The following is a 21,369-nucleotide window of genomic DNA, read 5'->3' as shown; positions in this document are numbered from 1 at the left end:
GGCGTATATTCTCACATTGACGAACAACAATTTTTGAAGAAAAGGAGTTTGTTACAGTATCATTAGTAACCTTTAAGCATATTTCTGTTTTACTATTCATGTGTCTAATATTACTATAAAAAAGATCACTTATGCAATTTGTTCTTAGTTTATATAAAAGGCTTCCAAGACGCACATTATCAAAAACCCGTTTAAAACTATAAAACATGAATTAACTGTTTTGAACCCTTTTGGGCATATTTTTCTATTAAAGTTTTTAAAACAAACAGGTGATCACGTGTTCGCTTTCCTGCACAGAAGCCAATTTGTTCTTTACATATTAAATTTCTTTTATCAAAATTTTTATCAATCTGAAATTCAATAACTTTGTGTATAGCGTACCCAAACAATTGGATATAGATATATATATTCCTCTATAATTTGATTGGTCTTCTCTATTACAACTTTTTAATAATGAGACCATAAAGCCTTTTGTTCATGTTTTAAAGAAAATTTCAAGACAAGAGCACAGTATTAAATACTTTGAAGTAAAAAAGATTGACTTGATTTTATCATTTCATTCAAAATTAAATCAAAACTTGATGATTTTTTGCTTTTTAATAAATAAATCGCTTCGCATATTTCTTTATCAGTAATCTTATTATCAAGTTCTGTGAATATTTTTGTTAAAGAGTCTTTTATATTTTGAAATGCATTTATAATTGAGGACGTATCATTCAAAACTTTGAAATAATCCAACCAGTCATTTCCAGATACAAACTGATCTGGGGAATGTTTTGTGTTGTAAAAATTTGAGATATCTCTTAATAATAATCATATAATAATAACTATGATTATTATCAAAAGAATCAAAATAGATCCGTTGTAAACCGCACATGTCAACTGGAGTCGTTTTTTTTTTAATGATGTGTTTCAAACTAGAAATTTCAAAAAGAAATAAATAACCATGCTATTAAACATTTAATTGTATACGGCCGAAAACAAGATAGAAATGTTCGCCACAGCCTCGCTCTCTACCTGTTTTAAACCTTTTAGGAATAACATTTATTTTTGAGACAATGTACGGTTAATCTTTATATATGCTACTATTATACATCTATTACTTATCACTGACATGATCATAGTTTTTGTCTTTTGTTTTGGTATTATTAATTTGAAAATGGTCGTAAGTTGGATCAGAATCACGCACAGTAATTACATGATCATATAGTTTCCCTTCACTCATTGTATCCTTTGTAAAATCGTTTAAATGATCATAATCTGAGTTGTTAGTTAATATATTAACGTCAGTTACGCCTTTTCTCGGTGTAACTAACGAGTATTCACTTGATTGTATTGTTGAAACTGTATCCATTGATGATGGTAAACTCCTTTTCACGGGGAAGACTGTATTTGTATTATTTTCCATATTATTGAAGTGTTTTCGTACTATCTGATTACCTCGATTAGGGTCATCTGTTTCAGAAATTTCTGGAGGGAATTTTCTGTAACCATTAGTTGTATTTGTTGAATCATTATAACTTGTGTTCGCAACTTCCTTTTTGAAAGAATCTTCCCGATTGATATCAATATCAGTGTATTTAGAATTGTCATGCATTGAAATATGTGTGGAGTTGTGCCTAAGATTTGATATATGTCTTTCACAGCTCTCGCTTCTTTTATTTGTATGAAATCTGAAAAAAGACAGTGAACAGCATCAGAATGTTGGGTTTTCATATATTTCAACATTGTTGTGTTGGTGTTTTTTTTTATACTGTACTGGGAAACAATAATGTAAAATTAGTGTTCCAGATCATACTGTTTTGATACATTAGGAAAAATCCTTTCATCCGGCATTCGAATTGATTTATAATTGTTTGATCCCATTTTTTTCTTATAACTAACTTCAAATAAGTTTTAATATTAAACTGTTATTGAGGAATAACATGAATATATTTACCAAAAAATCATTCAAGTTATTTTCTCTTTTGCAGTATTTATATTAAGATATGTGAAATATAAAGGTTTTTGTTTTGTTTTGCTATTTTGTAAAGAGTTCATGTTTACACAGTAAAATCAATGATCAAAATATTTCTTTTAAATTAAGGTCGAAGATAGTAAAATGCGTTTGTTTTATAACGGGTGTGTTGTGCAACATAAAACTTGAAAGGTACTAGGAGATATATTTACTTTCTCTTTAGAACAAAAACTGTTGTCACACTTATTCCAATGACTAAAGTGGCCATCACAGCTGCTAATACCACAATATCTAAAATATTGAATATACATAATGTAATTCAGGAAAGACAATAGTTTTAGTGCTTTGGTAATAAAAATAACTACAATGGGAGAAAAAGAAACATTACAGCTTCTTAACTACAGAAATGTTTAATATAAAACACTCCAATTCTTAAAGAATGATAAAACATTGCCTCTTTATTAATATCCCAATGAATTTTTCATAATGACTCCCCCAGACTGCTAGTGTGTACTTTGAGTAATTTCTATTTGCTCAGTTCAGGTAATATAAGTTGAACTTAACGTTTACTCTTCTTCACTAAATAGGACTAACAAATAAAGAATACTACGGTGTGGACGTTTATAGTATTTTTGTTTATCTTACATAATAATCTAAGTGTGGTCTCATTCTTGTGATTGTGCACTAGCCATCACTTAGACAAAGTTAGCAATAAATATTCTGTACCATCAAATTCAAATCATTAAATCATTCCCCTTCAAAAACAGACGTTGTGCTTTCAAATATTGTAAGTTATATTTCTGTATATGGTTACAGAGTTGATATATCTGAAGATTGCATGTATAACTTACATCAATAAATTGGGTAATGGCTTATATTGAATGTTTCATTTTGTCTTTAACTGTAAACAGATTATAAACCAACATGTGTATTGAACATACAATACATTTTAGTGGTCAATTACTTTTTAAATGTTCAGTATATTTTGCCAAAAAAAATTAGGACCTTGTTTTCATTTGATTTCATAGTTGTATTATATGTAAAGCATTGTTGTTTCTTCGCAGATTTTTTATATTCTTCTTTGCATGTTAGACATAATGACTGGGTTATTATACTTCAAGTTTAAATGTCAGATTCTGATAGGCCAGTTAGAGGGAGACAATTACAGACCGGGAGACATTTGTTTGTGTCACCCTCATGTATACCAATCAAAATCGATACTTCAAGGGAAAAAATGAGTTAACATCAAGTAATTACAGACAACGCATAAGTTCTACGTTTTGGCGCAGAGCTTTTTTAGTGACTGTCAACATGGAAATAATGAAACAAGTGTCTTTCCTTCTGATAGTTATTGTTGATTTTTTTAGAGTAAAGTTGTTATGTACGTGACGTCATCGTAAAATACTTTAAATTTAAAATTGAACCATAAAAACAATAATGGTACGACATTCAGTATACATAATTAAATAACACATAACTGATAACACACATGGTACCCCTGGAAAGTCCATCGGTTGACAATAATTTTCCGGGTAACAATCTGCTCTATCTACTTCACAGCTATGTGTTATTTACCCAAGAAAATAACATTTTCTTACATGCATTTATGCTGCTACTGTCTTCTTCCGTTTGCATTTCAAGTGTTGCTTAAAAAGTTAAAATAAATAGTTTGTAGATAGAACGTTTTAGTTTGAAGTCTTCCATCTGTGTCAAAATTGCGAAAACAAATTCTAGATATGAAACCAACCACCTCCTTCGGTGGTTACCTTTATTTTAAATTCACTGAAATGTATGAGATAAAATTCTCTTACAATTTTGCATTACACATTGAACTTGTTATCTTTTAACTGATAAATCAAAAACGTTCCAAGAGCTTCAATTGTTGTTCTCTGGATTATTAAGGTTTATGTCGCGCTCTCGATTTCTATCTTCTGTCACTGAAAGGACATTGATTGTCGAAATGCACATCTAGTGCAGAAAGTTTAGTACCGTTTATGTTATTACATTGTTTAATTACTATTTTTTATTTAAAATTCAAAAGCAATCAGGTATAATACCTTCTCATCAATAAACAGAATTCTAGTGTTTTGCACAATAATGAATGATATACTTTTTTTAACATTTTAACTAATTTTGTCAGTTTGTTTTATTTACACTCTAGGGTCAATATTATGAAATAATATACAAGTCAGAAGTTTGGCTAGCTAAAGAACCAGGTTTGACCCATCGTTTTTTTTCTACAGAACGTAGACACGTGACGTGTTTTATCTATGTACAAACAAATGTGCAATGCAGTTATTAGCATGTGATTAGCGTCAGTCTTTCTAGATAGTGGTCTGCACATTTTAATTAGGCGGAAGCTTTGTTATGTGATCAATTAGTATTTGTTGTCTACATGTCTTATCGTAAAGCTGACAAAAGTGTACCGTTTTGAAAAACTTCTGCTTCTGTATAATCTGTCGTATTCGAGCATTCTGTTTTATCATTTGAATCTGAAATCAAAGTGAACTTTCAAGATAATACAGTTTTGAATAATTGTTTTGTCGGTTTGAAAATATAGACTCGCAACTGTGCTGACTGTCTTCCGTTATTTGACTTTTGAATTTTATTTGCATGCCTTTGTTCTACATTATTTTCAAATATGGAAATATATGAGTAATATTTCAGGAGAAAACATCCATCAGGTCAACAGCCGTAACCCACTAATGTATGGTCAGTCTTTATTTTAATTTCACCTCACCCTTCAAAAAGTGTAAATATTTCGTGATACTAGTATACGTTTTATCAGATATTTTATGAGGGTTTACTGTTTCTTGACACCGAGTAGCGCCAATTATGTTTACCATGTCAACTACAAAGTTAACACGGTTTTGAATATGTTATTGCAATGTCATTTTTGACATGAATCCGGAGTCCGTGATTTTTCAAAGGGATAGTTAAAACTTTCAAATAAAAACTGTAAGTAGAAGAAAATACTGTTTAAAACATTCCTTTGTGGAGGAAACACCACAGTTAACGCAAACGCAGGAATGGCTCGCTATCATATTTTTTATGCGATATCATTCATACAAGGGACAATAAAAGATAAAAAAAAAAATCAATGTTCTACATTTTATCATAATCATTAAGTGTGTATGAGTTTTCCATTTACAATATAATACTACTATAAAGGATCGAAAAGTGATATTATCAAACGGCAAAATAAGTGGCACTTTATTTGAATTCATAATAACTTTAAACTTCGTTGTTATTCTTACATATATGAAGATGTGGTATGAGTATTAATTAGACAACTCTCCATCCAAGTCCAACTTCTATCTAATATAATCTTACCGTTTTGTAGACTTGTCGTTACAGCAGATGTCAAAGCATAGGATCCTTCAATACTTCCGGATGAACCTGAAACGTGTTGTTCAAATGTAATGTATATCGTATGAAAATGTTATGTACTTGCTCTAACATTGAGAAAAATGGCATATTTAGATCCTCATTCAAGCAACATAGTAATGGGATAATCTGAGTTCTTCTGGCCACAGATTTGGCAGCTTTACGGAGAAAATATTATTCTTCCGCCGATAGTTTATTTTTGTCAAACTGTTATTTACAGCTGCTTACACATGATAGGTTTATTCGATATTGACTCTTTACTCACGACTTCTTTTGTTCGTATTTTGTTGTGTCTTAGTGAGTTTAATCTCACATGTCTTTATTGTGCAACACAATATAAAACTGGGAATGGTATTTGGAATGTTTTAAAGAGAAGACACACGACTTAAGGGCCAAACAACACCCGAAGGTCACCAATGAGTCAGCAAGAACAACCCGTACCCACAGGCGTGCTTCAGCTTGCCCTAAAACAACAATGTGTACTAGAGCAGTGTTGATAAAGGCCATACTAAACTCCAAAACGTATAAATGAACTAAAATTGAAATGCATACAAGACTAACAAAGCCCAGACGCTCCTGACTTGGGAAAAGGTGCAAATATACATTGCTTTTACATGTATATACATACTTACCTGTTTTACAAATGAAGTGGTTTTGGATACTGCAATTTCCAAAAGTAAAACCACTTCTGTCGTAGTGGCCACATGTAACAATTCTGTTTTTAACTGTCTCAAAGCCTATTTCTGAAAAATTCAATACAGTATCCGTTTAACATTTGTGTTTATTCCAAAAATAGCCGGACATATTCAATAAACCCAAGCATATATTTGTGCTTTGATTGGCTGCATGAGGCATCCATAGCTCTCATAACTATATATTGTTTTCACAGAAGATGTTTAGTATTAATCACTATTACACAAATGTATACTCATTGTTTATTGATCAAGTGAATATAATATGTATAAGACCCAACTATATGTTGATATTTTTGTGCAAATCTTAACTTTAATCAATACACATTCACCAATTCGCTAATTTTTCTTCAAAATGTATGATTTTCAAACAGGTTTCATTTATACGATACTAAATGAAACGTTACAATTTATTGCAAATTATCATTCGTTTATTGTCAATCTATAACCGCTTAACGTTAAACATCACTGGTATTAAACTGATAACAGTAAATGCAGTTACGGTGATCCCAACATGGCGGAACCCAAAACAGGTAAAATTAAAATCGTCTTTTTGTACATTGTAACTTCTCCGTGTACACGCATTGTTTTAAAGAATTACTCAGCCATGTAGGAATCAGTGAAACATGTTCAAATATAGAATAATCTGACTAAATCATTAGTTTACTTGATCATATTATGTTCTAGCATAACAGTACCATATTGACCCATATGATGGATATCTAACTTCTGGCTTCTCACGCCAACCCAGTGCTGTGCGTTTCGCTGGTCTAATTCACAGCTGTTTGTAGAAAGCAACAGAGGAAATGTATCTTGTTGAAACACACAACCCCATAGTAAAGCATCGTATGTTGCATATTCAGTGGGATAGTTAGCATACTGGCCGTTTCCTATGTCAAAAGAACGATACATTTGTATGTTAAAAAACTGACACATTTGTATGTTAAAAGAACGATACATTTGTATGTTAAAAGACTGATACATTTGTATGTTAAAAGAACGATACATTTGTATGTTAAAAGAACGATACATTTGTATGTTAAAAGAACGATACATTTGTAGACAGAAACATTATTCGCATCTTCTGAGACATGTAAAATATATCGTTACATGATGCATGTGTAACTTACTACGTACATGTACCAGTATAGACTGATGTTTTTTTTAGAAATAAAAGAATAAAATATTTTCAAGTGGTTAACAAGAGTAAGGTTAACAATAGAAGATCAATTCTCTCGATACACCGAATGACACCCGAGTCGATACACATTCAGCTTGTAATTATACGACTTACAATCAAAGTAGAACATGTAAATGTACTACTGTATCTAAGGGTGCATGTTTTTCTAACACAAACGATGCAAACGACTAAGTGCGCACGATCATTTGTTTCTAACATACGTTTGCAAAGTTTACATAAACTTTGATAAACTATGCAATTGCTAAAGATGCGTCTACAGTTTGTTGTTGGTCGTTTGTTAGTACAAACGCTACATTTGTTTCTAACTTGAATTTGATTAAACGATATTTTGTTCTACGTTTGTAAAACATATGTTTACCAACAACATGTGCATGCAAATTGAAAGTTCAAACAGGGTCCGTAAAGACTTTGTATTTGTTTCTACTTTCGTAGCGTTTAGAAAACAACAACAAACGCCACACAACGTTTACACAATTTTGGTTAGAAAGAAATGCAGTCTAAATGTATACTTACGACACTGTGCAATATACCGTTTATTACAATCGTCTTTTTCATAATGCTGTTGGGACGAAATGCAGTCTGAATAAACACAAGATTTGAGAGTATCGGTTGGATTATCAAGATGGATATCAGTGTCATTCAATACTGAAAAAAAGTATTAAAGTCTTGATAAAAAAATACTTGTTTGTATGAATCTATTTCTTGATTTTAATTTTCGTATGAGTAAATGTTAAAACACCACATTGAAGTATATGGTCTGATATATAGTATTGATTATTGTGTATAACAAACACAAGTGAAATTGTGATAGTTATATTTGTTACAAAGTTTTTAGGTAATTCAATATGTTCATAACTGACCATATATTGCTTCCCTTTTAAATATTTTTTAAATGATTTTACAGATCAGGTTAAAATGTAATTTGTCCACCATCTATAATATTCGTGTATTAACATCTAAAAAATGATCGTTTGTCACAGCATGCATTTTATTGTTAAAATTTGAAGAGCCCCATATGTTGTATAAAATTATAGCCGATTACATTGCGTATGAATAGACAACGGTAATATATTTGGTTAGCGTGCTTTCTAGCTGAACCCTGAAGTCATTATTAGATTAGGTATTCTAGTCTTCTTTACACACGCCTACTTGTATTTTTGTCCATCTGACGAGTTAAGCCTATTTCAACTGATTGTTATAGTTCGTCCTTATGTTGTACTGTTATACCACTGTCCCAGTTTAGGGGGAGGAGGGTTGGGATCCCGCTAACATGTTTATCCCCGCCACACTATTTATGTTAGGAGCCTGTAATTCAATGGTTGTCGTTTGTTTATGTGTGACATATTTTGTTTTCGTTCATTCTTTTATATAAATAAGACCGTTAGTTTTCTCGTTTGAATTGTTTTACATCGTGATATCGGGGCCTTTTATAGCTGACTATGCGGTATTGGCTTTGCTCATTGTTGAAGGCCGGTGACCTATAGTTGTTAATGTATGTGGCATATTTGTCTCTTGTGGACAGTTGTCTCATAGGCAATCATACCACATCTTCTTTTTTATATTTAGCATGTTTAAAGTAGACTAGTCCGACAGATAAACAATCTGTATGTGTAACTAGTCTTCTTCAAAAGGAGGGTAGTATTCATTGCCTAATGATAACTTTACGGTTCAGCTAGCAAGAAAGCTAACCAAAGAAATAACCTTTGCCTACACACTCAATGCAATTGACTGTAAATAGCATGTGAATACACATTTGTTTACATTTGATTTCATACCAACGCACATGCATGTATATATGTATATTTGTTTATTACAAATATTAGATGACATACACATAAAAAAGTTGTATATATACAGCCGATTTCAAAGCTCTTTAATATGAAATTGTTGATAAAAAAAATATATAAAATACCTTTATACGTGAATAACAGTTCAAAACAGTCTGTATCATTCATCACACAACTGTGTAAGCATTTTGCAGCTTTAAGGCTTGGTAAGTCTATCAGTCGATGGTCATCGAAACACGCACATCGACTTGTCTTTAAAAACAAATTTGACAGATGAAGGTGGCACACACAAAAGACAACACTATCGGTAATAAATTATGTATTACAAGGTTAAACTAATGTCGACGTTTCCCTCTAGTTTTAGAAGTTACTACAGTAAGGAAAAGCCCCAGCAAGTATATTATAATACACAAAAAAACTATAAGTATCTCAGTAAACATGTTTAACCCAACTGCATGTTTGCGCCTGTCCCATGCCAGGAGCCTCTGGCCTTTGTTAGTTGCGAACAATTTTTCAGTGCAATTTCAATGTTCACTGAACTAGTGCTCACTTTCGTTCAGCATGTTAAGGGGACAGCTGAAGCATGCATACGGGTGCAGGATTTTCTCCCTGTGTTAAAGACCTATTGGTGGACTTCGGCTGTATTTTGCTCTTTGGTCGGGGTTTTGTCTCTTTGCCATTACAGTAACATTTCCCATTTCATTTTCAATTGTACGTACAAATGTATATAAGGGTAATGGATTAGAATCAACAAATGTTTCCTTAAATTTTAGAATTGAGCATATAAGGGAGCGTGTGTGATCCCCTCAGTGAAGACTACTACGTACTAAACCGATAGAACTGTGCTCTTACATTTGTATGTGAGATAGCAAACAAATGTTTCGGGTTGTATCAAGCAAACACGTAAGGGGTTTGAATATGACCCCAATCAAACGAACTGAACAGACGTACACAAAGGTATTGTCATGACCATAAAGACTATATATGGTACTTAACGTATTCTTTCTAGGTGATCATGCTCTCTGTTTAATGTTCCAATTTCAAACTGATAATTTTATATTCTGTCTATCTAGTGCTCAATCGGCAAAGAATGTATCGAAGGATAATAGCTTGATTTTGAGGTCAATGTTAAAATACACTAGAAGGTTATAGGAATATGAAACACACTAAATGTTTGCTTTACATCTTCATGGGAACTTAACCAATCACGTTAAAAAAATATACGGCCCTGACAAGATTGTATCACGAAATCAAAAGAGGAACTGAAAGAAAAACTAAAAGAACGAAAAAAGATTGACAGAAAAATCACAACCAGGCAATATGTCTCACGTCTTCGAAGTACAGACATCACTATATAATAACACATGGCTGAGTGGCTAATAGAGGAGATTAATGCCCTGATAAGAATTCTGTTCTTATACTTTCACCCTCTAATGTAGGCGTTATTTAACTAAGTACACTAGAGTGGGGCGCTCATATTCGCCGTGGACACAATTTCGCCGTTTTATGATTTTGAGGAATAAAAACTTCAAAGGATGTTTGAAATTGAAGAAATATGCCGTTAAATTATATTTTTATAACAAATATGATTATTTTTGAAAATGAGACTAAATTTCGGCACCTACGGCAAAGGACCGAAAAATGGACAACGATTTTCAGCCAATTTCCTGAATGAAAAAAACGATTTCAAAGAAGCATTCCTTAGTAATTCTTTGACTGATTGCCCTAAATTTCAGTGTTTTACACCTTTCAAATGTCTGCTATTCGTCTATAATGATATTTATTTGATAAATATTGTTTAAAGCTGCAGTTACTTGGTTTTAAATAGATATGTCAAAACGGCGAATATGTGTCACCCGTTGACAAAAAAATAGGAAATTTCATACACCCTTTAATCCAACTTTTCAGATGATTTTACTCAAAACAAACACGTTTTCAAGCTAAGAATATTTTGCATTTGAAGTTATCTTCATATAGAAATATCTGTATACTTCAAAAAAATAAAGACCTAAACATAAACTGAAGAAAACATGGAAAGATATGGCGAAAATGATCACCCCACTCTACATGTTTTGTTGTTCTTGTTTAAATATCTGAAACTGAAACAGTTAAAAATGTATATGCCAGTACATAACAACAATTAATAGTCAATAGACCGATCAAGCGTCTGTAAAACCCTGGAATTTTAACGTGCTGTATGATAAGTTAATACATACTACGCTTTTCGATTTTAGATATTCTTGTGAATGACCATGTCCATAAGGTAATATAACATGAAATTTTCTAAAAACTAATTGTTACTTTTCATCTTCAAATAAAAAAAGGTACATGCAAGTATAGATATATATGGTATGTGTAGTATTCATGTGAATTAAAATTACAGAGTTATAGAAAATTACAATCTAATTAAAAACCGATCTCTCATCGCTCCTGTTTCTGATATGTCGCGTGGGAGATCTAACGAAACCGGCTTTGAGGTCACATGTGAGTGAACTAAAAGTTATGAATTTATAAAGATATGCAAATGATTTGACGACCTATTAATAAGCCAATCAAAAAAGTTTATGAATTATTTTGACTGACGATTTCGTCGTAAATAAAATGAGTTACATCCCTTTGCCTTACGTTAAACTTCCAAGATCGTGGAAGACTCAATTTCATTGGTCGAAAAAGACACACCTACGAGGTCACTCACATGTGACTTCAAAGCGGGTTTCGTTAGATCTCCCACGCGACATATCAGAAACAGGAGCGATGATAGATCGGTTTTTAATTAGATTGAGAAAATTATAATGATATCTAATAATATATAAATAGCTATTCTTACGTCTGAGTTAACGGCAAAATACTTTGCATGTGAACATTTCACTTGACAAACAGCTGAATTTACTCCAGTTGTGCTTTTTGAAAACACTATCTCTTCCACATCGTTCATCTTTTGTATTCTGAAACAACCTGTAAATAACATTGAATGATACAATGTACTTGGTATATGGTCGCAACCATTTGTTGCAATACAACTTTTTTAATTAACAAAATCGAAATATTTACCAGTGGTGGTTAGATATGTATAATACATCACATTAATATAGAAATCAATAGTGCACATCCATACTCACGGGTGTCATTCGGTTTAACGAGAGAAATGATCGTGAAAGAATATCTAACGGTGGTCAAGTATTGCGAGATGATCGTTAAAGCTCTGTTACCGGATCGTGAAAGAAATTAATGTAAATTCTAGTACAGAATCTGTGAAAAAAATCGCTTGATTTTCAAAACGCGGAACAAATCCGAACAAAAAGATATGTCTGTCAAAATGGTTCAACTTCCTCAACATTACTGTGCAATGAAATAAGAAAAATATGCAGTTCTTTTTAAAAAAAAAAAAACACAAAAGGGTGCAATGCATGTCTAAAAAGGACACTATTTGTACCTACATATAATGGTCATATTTCAATATATAATGATATAATTTAATCGTTTGTCTATCTAATATTACAGTAAAATAAAAGTATAATCTTCCTTAAAACCGTTAATTTGTTTATGAAAACCTTGCATTTTATTGAGTTTTCATCAAACTTGATCGTGAAAGATCAGGCAACGCATTATTTTGATCGTGAAAGATAATGCGTGACCAGACTTAATACTTGTAATCAGAACTGCTTCTTTTACCACGTGATTTACCTGCAACTAGTTGAAGCCTGTAACTATTTAGATAAGAATGGACATTAACGCTATCATTTTTTTTTTTATTAAACTCAACACTTTACCTCGAAAGATAAAAAAAAACTCAACTAAAAACGTGTCTAAATCATTGTAAAAAACTCAGCTCTATGAATTTGTCTAGAACAGTTCAGGCAGACCGTGACTATTTAGTCAAGGATATGGGTATGCATATACGTTTAAACCAAAATGTTAACAGCTTCTATCATGAACAGTTTGAAATTGAACGATTACCAATATTTTGTGCAACAGTACTTTCTTAAGTTCTATATATCTTTATATACAACGTAGCAGATGTGGGTGGGTTTCCAATGAGATAACTATATACTAAAGACTAAAGAATACCAGAGCGCAAATACTGAAATGTCTCTTCTGCTTTACTATGATAGTATATTTACTGAACGTCTGTAATATTAAGGGTTTTACTAGAAGTGTCCAATACACTTAAGATTGTCAATATTACATAAACAGTGGTCAAAGGCAGATGAACCATGCCATAGAGATCTCTACAAACATCCCGTACACCAAATATAGGTGTTCCGATCCTTACAGTACTTTGAAAACTGACAAATGTAAAAGTTATGTTTAGCCGAAGATCTACTAAGCTGACGTCCTATCAACATACACATTGGTCTTTTGTTGAACACCAAACACTGATTTTTTTATTCGCCATCATTCAATTGTTTACATATTTTGCAAGTCAATGCAATACAATAAAATGGGATCATGCATACCAATGATAGTTTGCAATGAATGTTTGATTTCCATAAGAAGACAACGCGTATGCAGTTGTCATGTTGTAAAAATGCATGAAATTGTGAAATTTTGCATTTGATTCTTTTTAAGTCATGTTTGGTATCAAAAGTCATTATTTCTTATGAGTAATTTAGTTTCAATATTTTTATTACGCCAGAAGTGCATTTTAGTCGGAAAACAAGATTCTTAACTCTTTTTCAAATAATTTTATAAAAGACATGTATTAGTCGTTTTAGCGTTACTAGGAAATATTTATGGATTAAGATTAAGACTATGTCGTGAGAATACTTTTTGACAATTTGACACGTTTAGAATTTCCTTAATTTTTGACGGAATAGAAAATCCTAGTTTGTCATAATTTGAATTGTCGATTGTACATGTGGTTGGTGTGTTTCGTTTTTGTTAACTCTATAGTCCGTCGGAAATGAATAACAGTATTTTACAATCCAAACAATTTAGGCCCGGTTTTTGATGACAGAAGGTCCATACAGGAAAGTTGTTATAAATCAACACACGATACTGGATACATGAACGTTCACATACTTTATTTTTTCCATCCAACATAATTATATACAGTCACAGTTCATAAACAATATTTACAAAACAGTAATCATGGCAAAATACATTTACCCGCCGCTGCTCGTAGATCGAGAGCGGGGCGAACCGGAGCGTCACATGGTTCTCTCTATTTTTCTCTATCCCTTCTCGTTCTCAACGTAACCTTTATAAAACATGATCATAGAAACGTTTTGACCAATGAAAATAGAAAAGGGTTCTTATAAACAAATAGTTTCCAAACAATGAAACATTTTAAAAGCAGATTTAATTAAGACTTAGTGTTAATTGACATTATTCACTCTATATATATACAGTTTAGGTGTTGACAAATAAATTACATTGATGACCATTGTTGTCAAAAAGTATTCTCACGACATAGTCTTAATCTTAATCCATAAATATTTCCTAGTACTTAACGCTAAAACGACTAATACATGTCTTTTATAAAATTATTTGAAAAAGAGTTAAGAATCTTGTTTTCCGACTAAAATGCACTTCTGGCGTAATAAAAATATTGAAACTAAATTACTCATAAGAAATAATGACTTTTGATACCAAACATGACTTAAAAAGAATCAAATGCAAAATTTCACAATTTCATGCATTTTTACAACATGACAACTCTTCCAACATCCCTCTAGCTTCGGACCCCGAAGCTGTATACATTTTGACATCAACATTTACATATATATGACATGAACCTCTCTAAATTTTCAGAATTTTGCATATTAATTTTGAAAAAAATATATATCATTCGGACGAACCTCTACTTCGTAAACGTAAGTGAGAGCCATTTACACGAAAATAAAAACCAAGTAATATACAACAATAAAACATCGTCTATTTAATGCTAGTTTCTGGTCCGTTGAGGTTCGAAATTCATCTAAGGCAGGCCCCTTATAACCTCCTTAAAATTTCAACCCGGACAGAATACCGGTTGCACTTTGAATAGAACAATATCTTGGTCAAGGTTATCAGAATGCCTTCCTTAGCTTTGGATAACCTGTCAAGTGCCCTAATTAGCTTTGTGACAAATACCAACGATATCCAGTTTTTTTGTTTTTGTAAATTACAAGGTGCGTGATCATGGGTTTTAAATCGCTCGTCTTCATGAATTAAAATTAAAAAAATAAAAATAAGTTGCTTTCACATTCTGTTGATTTTGACTGAGCTTTCAAAATTCTTGTAGTTGTCCAGACTACGTTTGAGCACTATAAACATCAAGAAAAAGAAACAATAGACCGGCTATTGGACTTAAACTAGATACGAAATTGGTCAATCAAAATCAATAAAAATATGTAAATATTGAAACATGAAAATTATAAAGCAAATGTTACATACATTCAAACTGAAGTTGAATACAAGAGTTAGTAATTGCAAAAAGTATATCATTTCACAATTGCCATCGAACCGTCTTCTCTGCATACGGTACATCACATCCATGGTAGAAATCCACCATACAGCGAATACAAGTGGTCACATCAACTTTAGCATATAATCACAAGATGCAAATCTTAAGTTGTTCATGGTCGTTGTCGAGGAATGTCATGTCGTTTCGATATTCTTCATAAGTTGCTGTTCGTTGTTCATGGTCGTTTAATCAAAAGGTATGGGTAGGTCCATATGTTCACAATAATGATTTCTCAAACAACTTTCGAATCACTGGGATAACGTTCTTCAATGGGGACACTCAGCTTGGCAGCGAAAGGTTACACAGGATCGGCACTCGCCCTCCGCCATTTGACACGTTTAGAATTTCCTTAATTTTTGACGGAATAGAAAATCCTAGTTTGTCATAATTTGAATTGTCGATTGTACATGTGGTTGTTTTGTTGGTGTGTTTCGTTTTTGTTAACTCTATAGTCCGTCGGAAATGAATAACAGTATTTTACAATCCAAACAATTTAGGCCCGGTTTTTGATGACAGAAGGTCCATACAGGAAAGTTGTTATAAATCAACACACGATACTGGATACATGAACGTTCACATACTTTATTTTTTCCATCCAACATAATTATATACAGTCACAGTTCATAAACAATATTTACAAAACAGTAATCATGGCAAAATACATTTACCCGCCGCTGCTCGTAGATCGAGAGCGGGGCGAACCGGAGCGTCACATGGTTCTCTCTATTTTTCTCTATCCCTTCTCGTTCTCAACGTAACCTTTATAAAACATGATCATAGAAACGTTTTGACCAATGAAAATAGAAAAGGGTTCTTATAAACAAATAGTTTCCAAACAATGAAACATTTTAAAAGCAGATTTAATTAAGACTTAGTGTTAATTGACATTATTCACTCTATATATATACAGTTTAGGTGTTGACAAATAAATTACATTGATGACCATTGTTGTCAAAAAGTATTCTCACGACATAGTCTTAATCTTAATCCATAAATATTTCCTAGTAACGCTAAAACGACTAATACATGTCTTTTATAAAATTATTTGAAAAAGAGTTAAGAATCTTGTTTTCCGACTAAAATGCACTTCTGGCGTAATAAAAATATTGAAACTAAATTACTCATAAGAAATAATGACTTTTGATACCAAACATGACTTAAAAAGAATCAAATGCAAAATTTCACAATTTCATGCATTTTTACAACATGACACATGGTTCATGAATTAAAAATAAACTTTAATGTAAGTTCGACCCGTACCAAGTCTTTGTTAAATTGTATTAAACATTTCGAATTTGTAACAGAGCGGTCAAAATATAGGTAACTTTAACTTTGATATGAAAGACAGCACTATCATTTAGTGCTTAATTGACTTGTTATCTTGTAATCATTCCAGCATAGAAAGAACATTTTGTATTTTATCAATTCGCCGTTTCAGAATCTAATGCATCCTGGGTAATATTTTCAAAAGCGTACACCAAAGCGTTTTGATTGGTTTAAAACGTTATAAACAATGGAAATTCAACCAATGACGTAACGTTATTTTCACTTTGGGGTACGAATAATGAAATTACCCATGATGCTTTAGATTCTGAAACGGCGAATTGATACAAACCTAAGATTTCCATCCATGGTAACATTGCGATGTAGCTTCCACTCCAGAGACTTTGTATGTTGTTATTTTGTTGAAGGTGTTCCGACAAAACTGTTTTTATTACTTTCCAAAACATTACCTCTGTCAATACACAGCGAAACAGCATCTGTCCAGCTTGCAGTATCTTTGATTTCACTTATGCCTGTAGAAGTGTTGATAATACTATGAAGCTGTTACATGTAGTTGTGAAGACGTTCCGTTTTATCAAAGGCGCATTTGTTTTAATTAATGGATATATATTAAAGATTAATTTTGTAATATTCCATTGATTTTTCATCACAATGTGTTTCAAATGCTTTGTTTTAATCTATTTATATTTGTAATGGTTTTGATGACTCGATTCCAATTATAGCTCGTATGGTACGGTTGTGTTATAGTTGCTATCTCATTAAAGCTAGGTTCACACTGCCGATCAGATCAACTCGATGAACCCGATTGTCCAAATTTCCACGAACAAGCTCAACCAAAATCTTGATCAGGCCTGTTCATGACTTCTACCCGACCGCCATCCGACTGTACACGAACTTTACTCGACAATTCACGACCCCACCAGGACTCCATCCTGACAACAAAATGAATATTTATTCGATAATTCCGATCCATTCACGATCTTTACACGATCTTTACTCGACTAGCTAGACCAAATCAAGGTTTTAACGATCTCAGTCTGATCTTGACCAGGCCAGATCGACCTGATCGTTTATGGGTCGTAGGGATAATCGGGTATGCACAATTTTAGTATAAAAACGTCCGAAACTTTTATTCTCCGCCGCTTCGGAGTGAGCATTACGTGTTACCCTTGTCCGTCCGTACGTATGTTCGTACGTCCCAACAATATTATTTTCCGTTCTCTAATTTTATTTTGCCTAAACCAAATTTTATGAAACGCAGTATACATAATGCTGTATTACCATCAAACACAGATCAAAAGCAAATTTGGGTGGCCATTTTTGACTAATTATCCTTTATAATGTTATATATGATAGCTGGGGTATTATCGAATTCGAATTACGTGTGAACTCAGCATTGGTTATATTCAGAAGAAGGTCCGAGTAAAATCATACATTTAAAATATCTATATAGAATTAAAGCAGTTGGATTTGTGGGCAAGGTGGTAAGAGCTCAGAGACAGATTAATAGCTGTAACGGAGCTTGGAGAGTGAAAAGAAGACGAACAAGAAGGTGTAGACAGCGACGGGCGCCGAGAAATCTATGTGAGGCAGTGGCTGACACGCCGACCACATGTGGGCAGTATGAGAGACTTGCACTTACATTTTACTTAACAAAGAGGAATCAATGCTTATAAAAACTTCCTCGTAGTGGACACTGATATGTAAGGATAGTTGTGTTGCTCTTTTTTGGAAATGACACCACAAAATGAGATTTGTCTTATGTTAGATAGCAATATACATAAACTGTACCATCCCCTTTTCCTTGCTTTCTTACTAATAAAGCATACTGTTTGTGTAATATATGTGCATAAGTATGTAATCAGTATTTTTTCATAGATTTGATTTTCAGTAGTTGAATGGTTAAATATACTTATTTTCTTTTTTCTGTATGGCAACAACCTGCATTTATTTGCCTAAACATATTGCAAAAAGAGGGCAAAGATGTCACATACTACCCCAAAATTTTACCCAAAGTAGAATTTCAATCCCCTGGAGTGATACCTTTTCTGAACTGTTTACAATTTTACATATATCTATCAAATGCATCGTTTAATCGGAGTTTGCTGGCCCTGTTTGCACTGTCATACACGCATGCACAGTTTGTTGTTATTTGAACTTATTACGCGGGAAATAGGTTTAGGCAAACTTTGCAAAAGTATGTTTGAAACAAATGATAAAAACATGTGCACGCTGAACTCTTTGTATCGCTAGTGTAAGAACGATCCAAATAAAAAAAAAATTTGTCTTTCGTCTCCTTTTTGTGTGACATTACGTAAAAAAGTCCGAATGAAAACAGTTATGTGACCTACATGTATAGTTGTTATTAATCATTTCTATGTCATTTGGTGTTCTGTGAAAAGCTGTCTCGGTTGGCAATTGTACTATATCTTTTTTTATACTAGTACAAGGATCATTTCTAAATTTCCGGGCACGGTTAACAACATTTCCGTAAAAATGAGGATGTGCTATCCAGTTATTTCCGACTGTGAGTTAGTTTGAATGTCACTCTGATATCTTTTGCCACTCTTTATGTTAACATTCCATATCTATTACAACAGAATCGGGACATGTGTCTTATCCAAGTCATATTTTTTACGAATTTTCCACCGTTGGGTGGATAAAGAAAGTAAATACCGAACTCCAAGAAAATTCAAAACGAAAGTCCATAAAACCTAACATAATCAATATGCTTTATTTGCTGTAAATGATTTGATATACTTGGTATCCTTTTTGTTGGAGAAATCGCTAATTTTGCAGACTTTGTTTTTCCCGTAACCCCTTGTAAGTTTTTGGTAAAATAAGTAAAAAGCAAAGCCTTTTTGAAATAAAAGCTATAATTATTTCAACTCAAATTTAAAGTACGCATGCCTAAGTTTACATCCATCAAAATATTTTTTTAGTATCACAGGGGAGGTAAGCAGCAGATATTGTTTGCAACACGATTATCTCCTTAAAAGAATTTATGGAACTTAATCTCCAACCAATCTTTTTTCATAAGGCGTATTGTTTTCCTTCAAATTAATTGTCTGATTTTTTTTTTATTTCTTGAACAAATGTTAATTGGACATGCTTTTATATTATAACTGCCCTTGAAATTTTTATTTGATAACATTTTTGTTCGCTTTGGAGATTCCGTATATGGCCAAGTTATCGGAATTTCAATAGGGACTCACTGTGCACCAATTATTGCAGACCTATTTCTGTATTGTTATGAGTTACAATTTATGACTAAAATCAGTAAAGACCCATCGAAACAACATCTGCATACAAAAATTATCAATACTTTAGATATTTGAATGATATGTTAGTTTTCAATAAATTAGTATGCATATAATAATAAAGAAATTTATCCTGTTGAAACAACTTTAAATAAAGCTAATATTGATAATGAACAGTACCCTTTCCTCGATCTAAATATCTATATCATTAACGGGAAATTCAATACCAAAATTTACGAGAAAAGAGATGATTTTTCATTTCCTATCGTTAATTATCCATTTTTAGACGGCGACGTGCCTTTTATGGTGTTCAGATATCTCAACTTGTAAGATGCACTCGATCGTGTATGTAACAGCATATTAGATTTTAGCGAGATAAATTTGTGTATTACTGGGGGGGGGGGGGGGGGGGGGGGGATCTAGTACATTGACTAGAGGTAAATGGGGAGTATTGAGATATAATAGCATTTTTGCATCTGTCAGTAGCCAGAAGCCTCCAGCCTTTGTTAGTTTTGTATGATTTTTTATTTTAGTATATTTCGGAGCTATTAAGTATGACGTCCATTGTCAATGAACTTGTATACATTTTTGTTTAGGGGCCAGCTCAATTTTCCTCTTTTCGGTGTAGCAAAATATAGATAAAAATGCCGAACTTCAATGCAAAAGGGAAGTCCGTAAATCCTGAAAAAGACTGGCCTCATATCATATTATCAAGATCTCCAAAAATGAGAGAGAAATCACAAATTTGGCATCTTTTATTTTTCCTGTAACTCTTATTAGGTTTAAGGTTAAATTATATACTAGTACAAACATTTCTAGACAAACGAAAATACGGACAGACAAAACAGAAAATATCCAAATATGCCAAAATTGCAGGATATTCTTCCCTAACGCAACACCTGACTTCATCCCAGGATTTTGTTGGGTTATGTGTTGCTAAGTTTTTATTTTTCTATCTTGTGTGGCCTGCTGTTTGTCTTTTCGTCGGTTATCTTTTTTTTTTTTTGCTACGGCTGAGTCGCTTTGTTTTCAACCTTTGAGTTGGATTGTTCCTTTGGTGTCTTTTGCCTCTCTTTTAAAATGTTACCTCTACTTGCAAAATAAAGACACGTACTATACATAGAGGAATTTTTGTACAGTTAAATATGATGTTGCCAGTATATTTTTGCGGAGACAGAGTTATGAGAGTTAATTACCGTAGATCTGCACACACTTTTAGAGAATCGAGTAGCAGTCATGTGTTCTCGTGTATGGGCGAGTGGAGATCGAAGAGTGGTCGCGAAGGGATTGGGTATTGGTCGAGTTGGTCTGGGATAAAATAAATACAGAAGTCGTCGTGATCTGGAAGAGATC

At 32.7% G+C, this 21,369-nt stretch overlaps 1 protein-coding gene across 1 annotated transcript in view; it reads right to left on the bottom strand.

Annotated features, from left to right (window-relative positions):
• Positions 1-59: 59 nt before the first annotated feature.
• Positions 60-21,369, bottom strand: part of LOC139498753 (uncharacterized) — a 23,372-nt gene continuing 2,062 nt past the window's right edge. The window contains exons 2-12 of the mRNA XM_071287293.1: positions 17,088-17,268; positions 11,852-11,979; positions 9,150-9,276; positions 7,751-7,882; positions 6,735-6,926; positions 5,977-6,087; positions 5,291-5,356; positions 4,384-4,449; positions 3,556-3,603; positions 2,170-2,248; positions 60-1,673 (exon numbers count right to left, since the gene is read on the bottom strand). Coding sequence (XP_071143394.1) covers positions 1,100-1,673; positions 2,170-2,248; positions 3,556-3,603; positions 4,384-4,449; positions 5,291-5,356; positions 5,977-6,087; positions 6,735-6,926; positions 7,751-7,882; positions 9,150-9,276; positions 11,852-11,979; positions 17,088-17,232 — 1,668 coding nt within the window. The 5' untranslated portion in view covers positions 17,233-17,268 and the 3' untranslated portion in view covers positions 60-1,099. The remainder of the gene's footprint in view (positions 1,674-2,169; positions 2,249-3,555; positions 3,604-4,383; positions 4,450-5,290; positions 5,357-5,976; positions 6,088-6,734; positions 6,927-7,750; positions 7,883-9,149; positions 9,277-11,851; positions 11,980-17,087; positions 17,269-21,369) is intronic.

The sequence above is a fragment of the Mytilus edulis genome, chromosome 12, assembly GCF_963676685.1.
Source record: "Mytilus edulis chromosome 12, xbMytEdul2.2, whole genome shotgun sequence".
In the NCBI taxonomy this organism is placed as follows: Eukaryota; Metazoa; Mollusca; class Bivalvia; order Mytilida; family Mytilidae; genus Mytilus; species Mytilus edulis.
The sequence above is the reverse complement of the archived record's forward strand: the minus strand, read 5'-3'. Positions and strand labels throughout refer to the sequence as shown.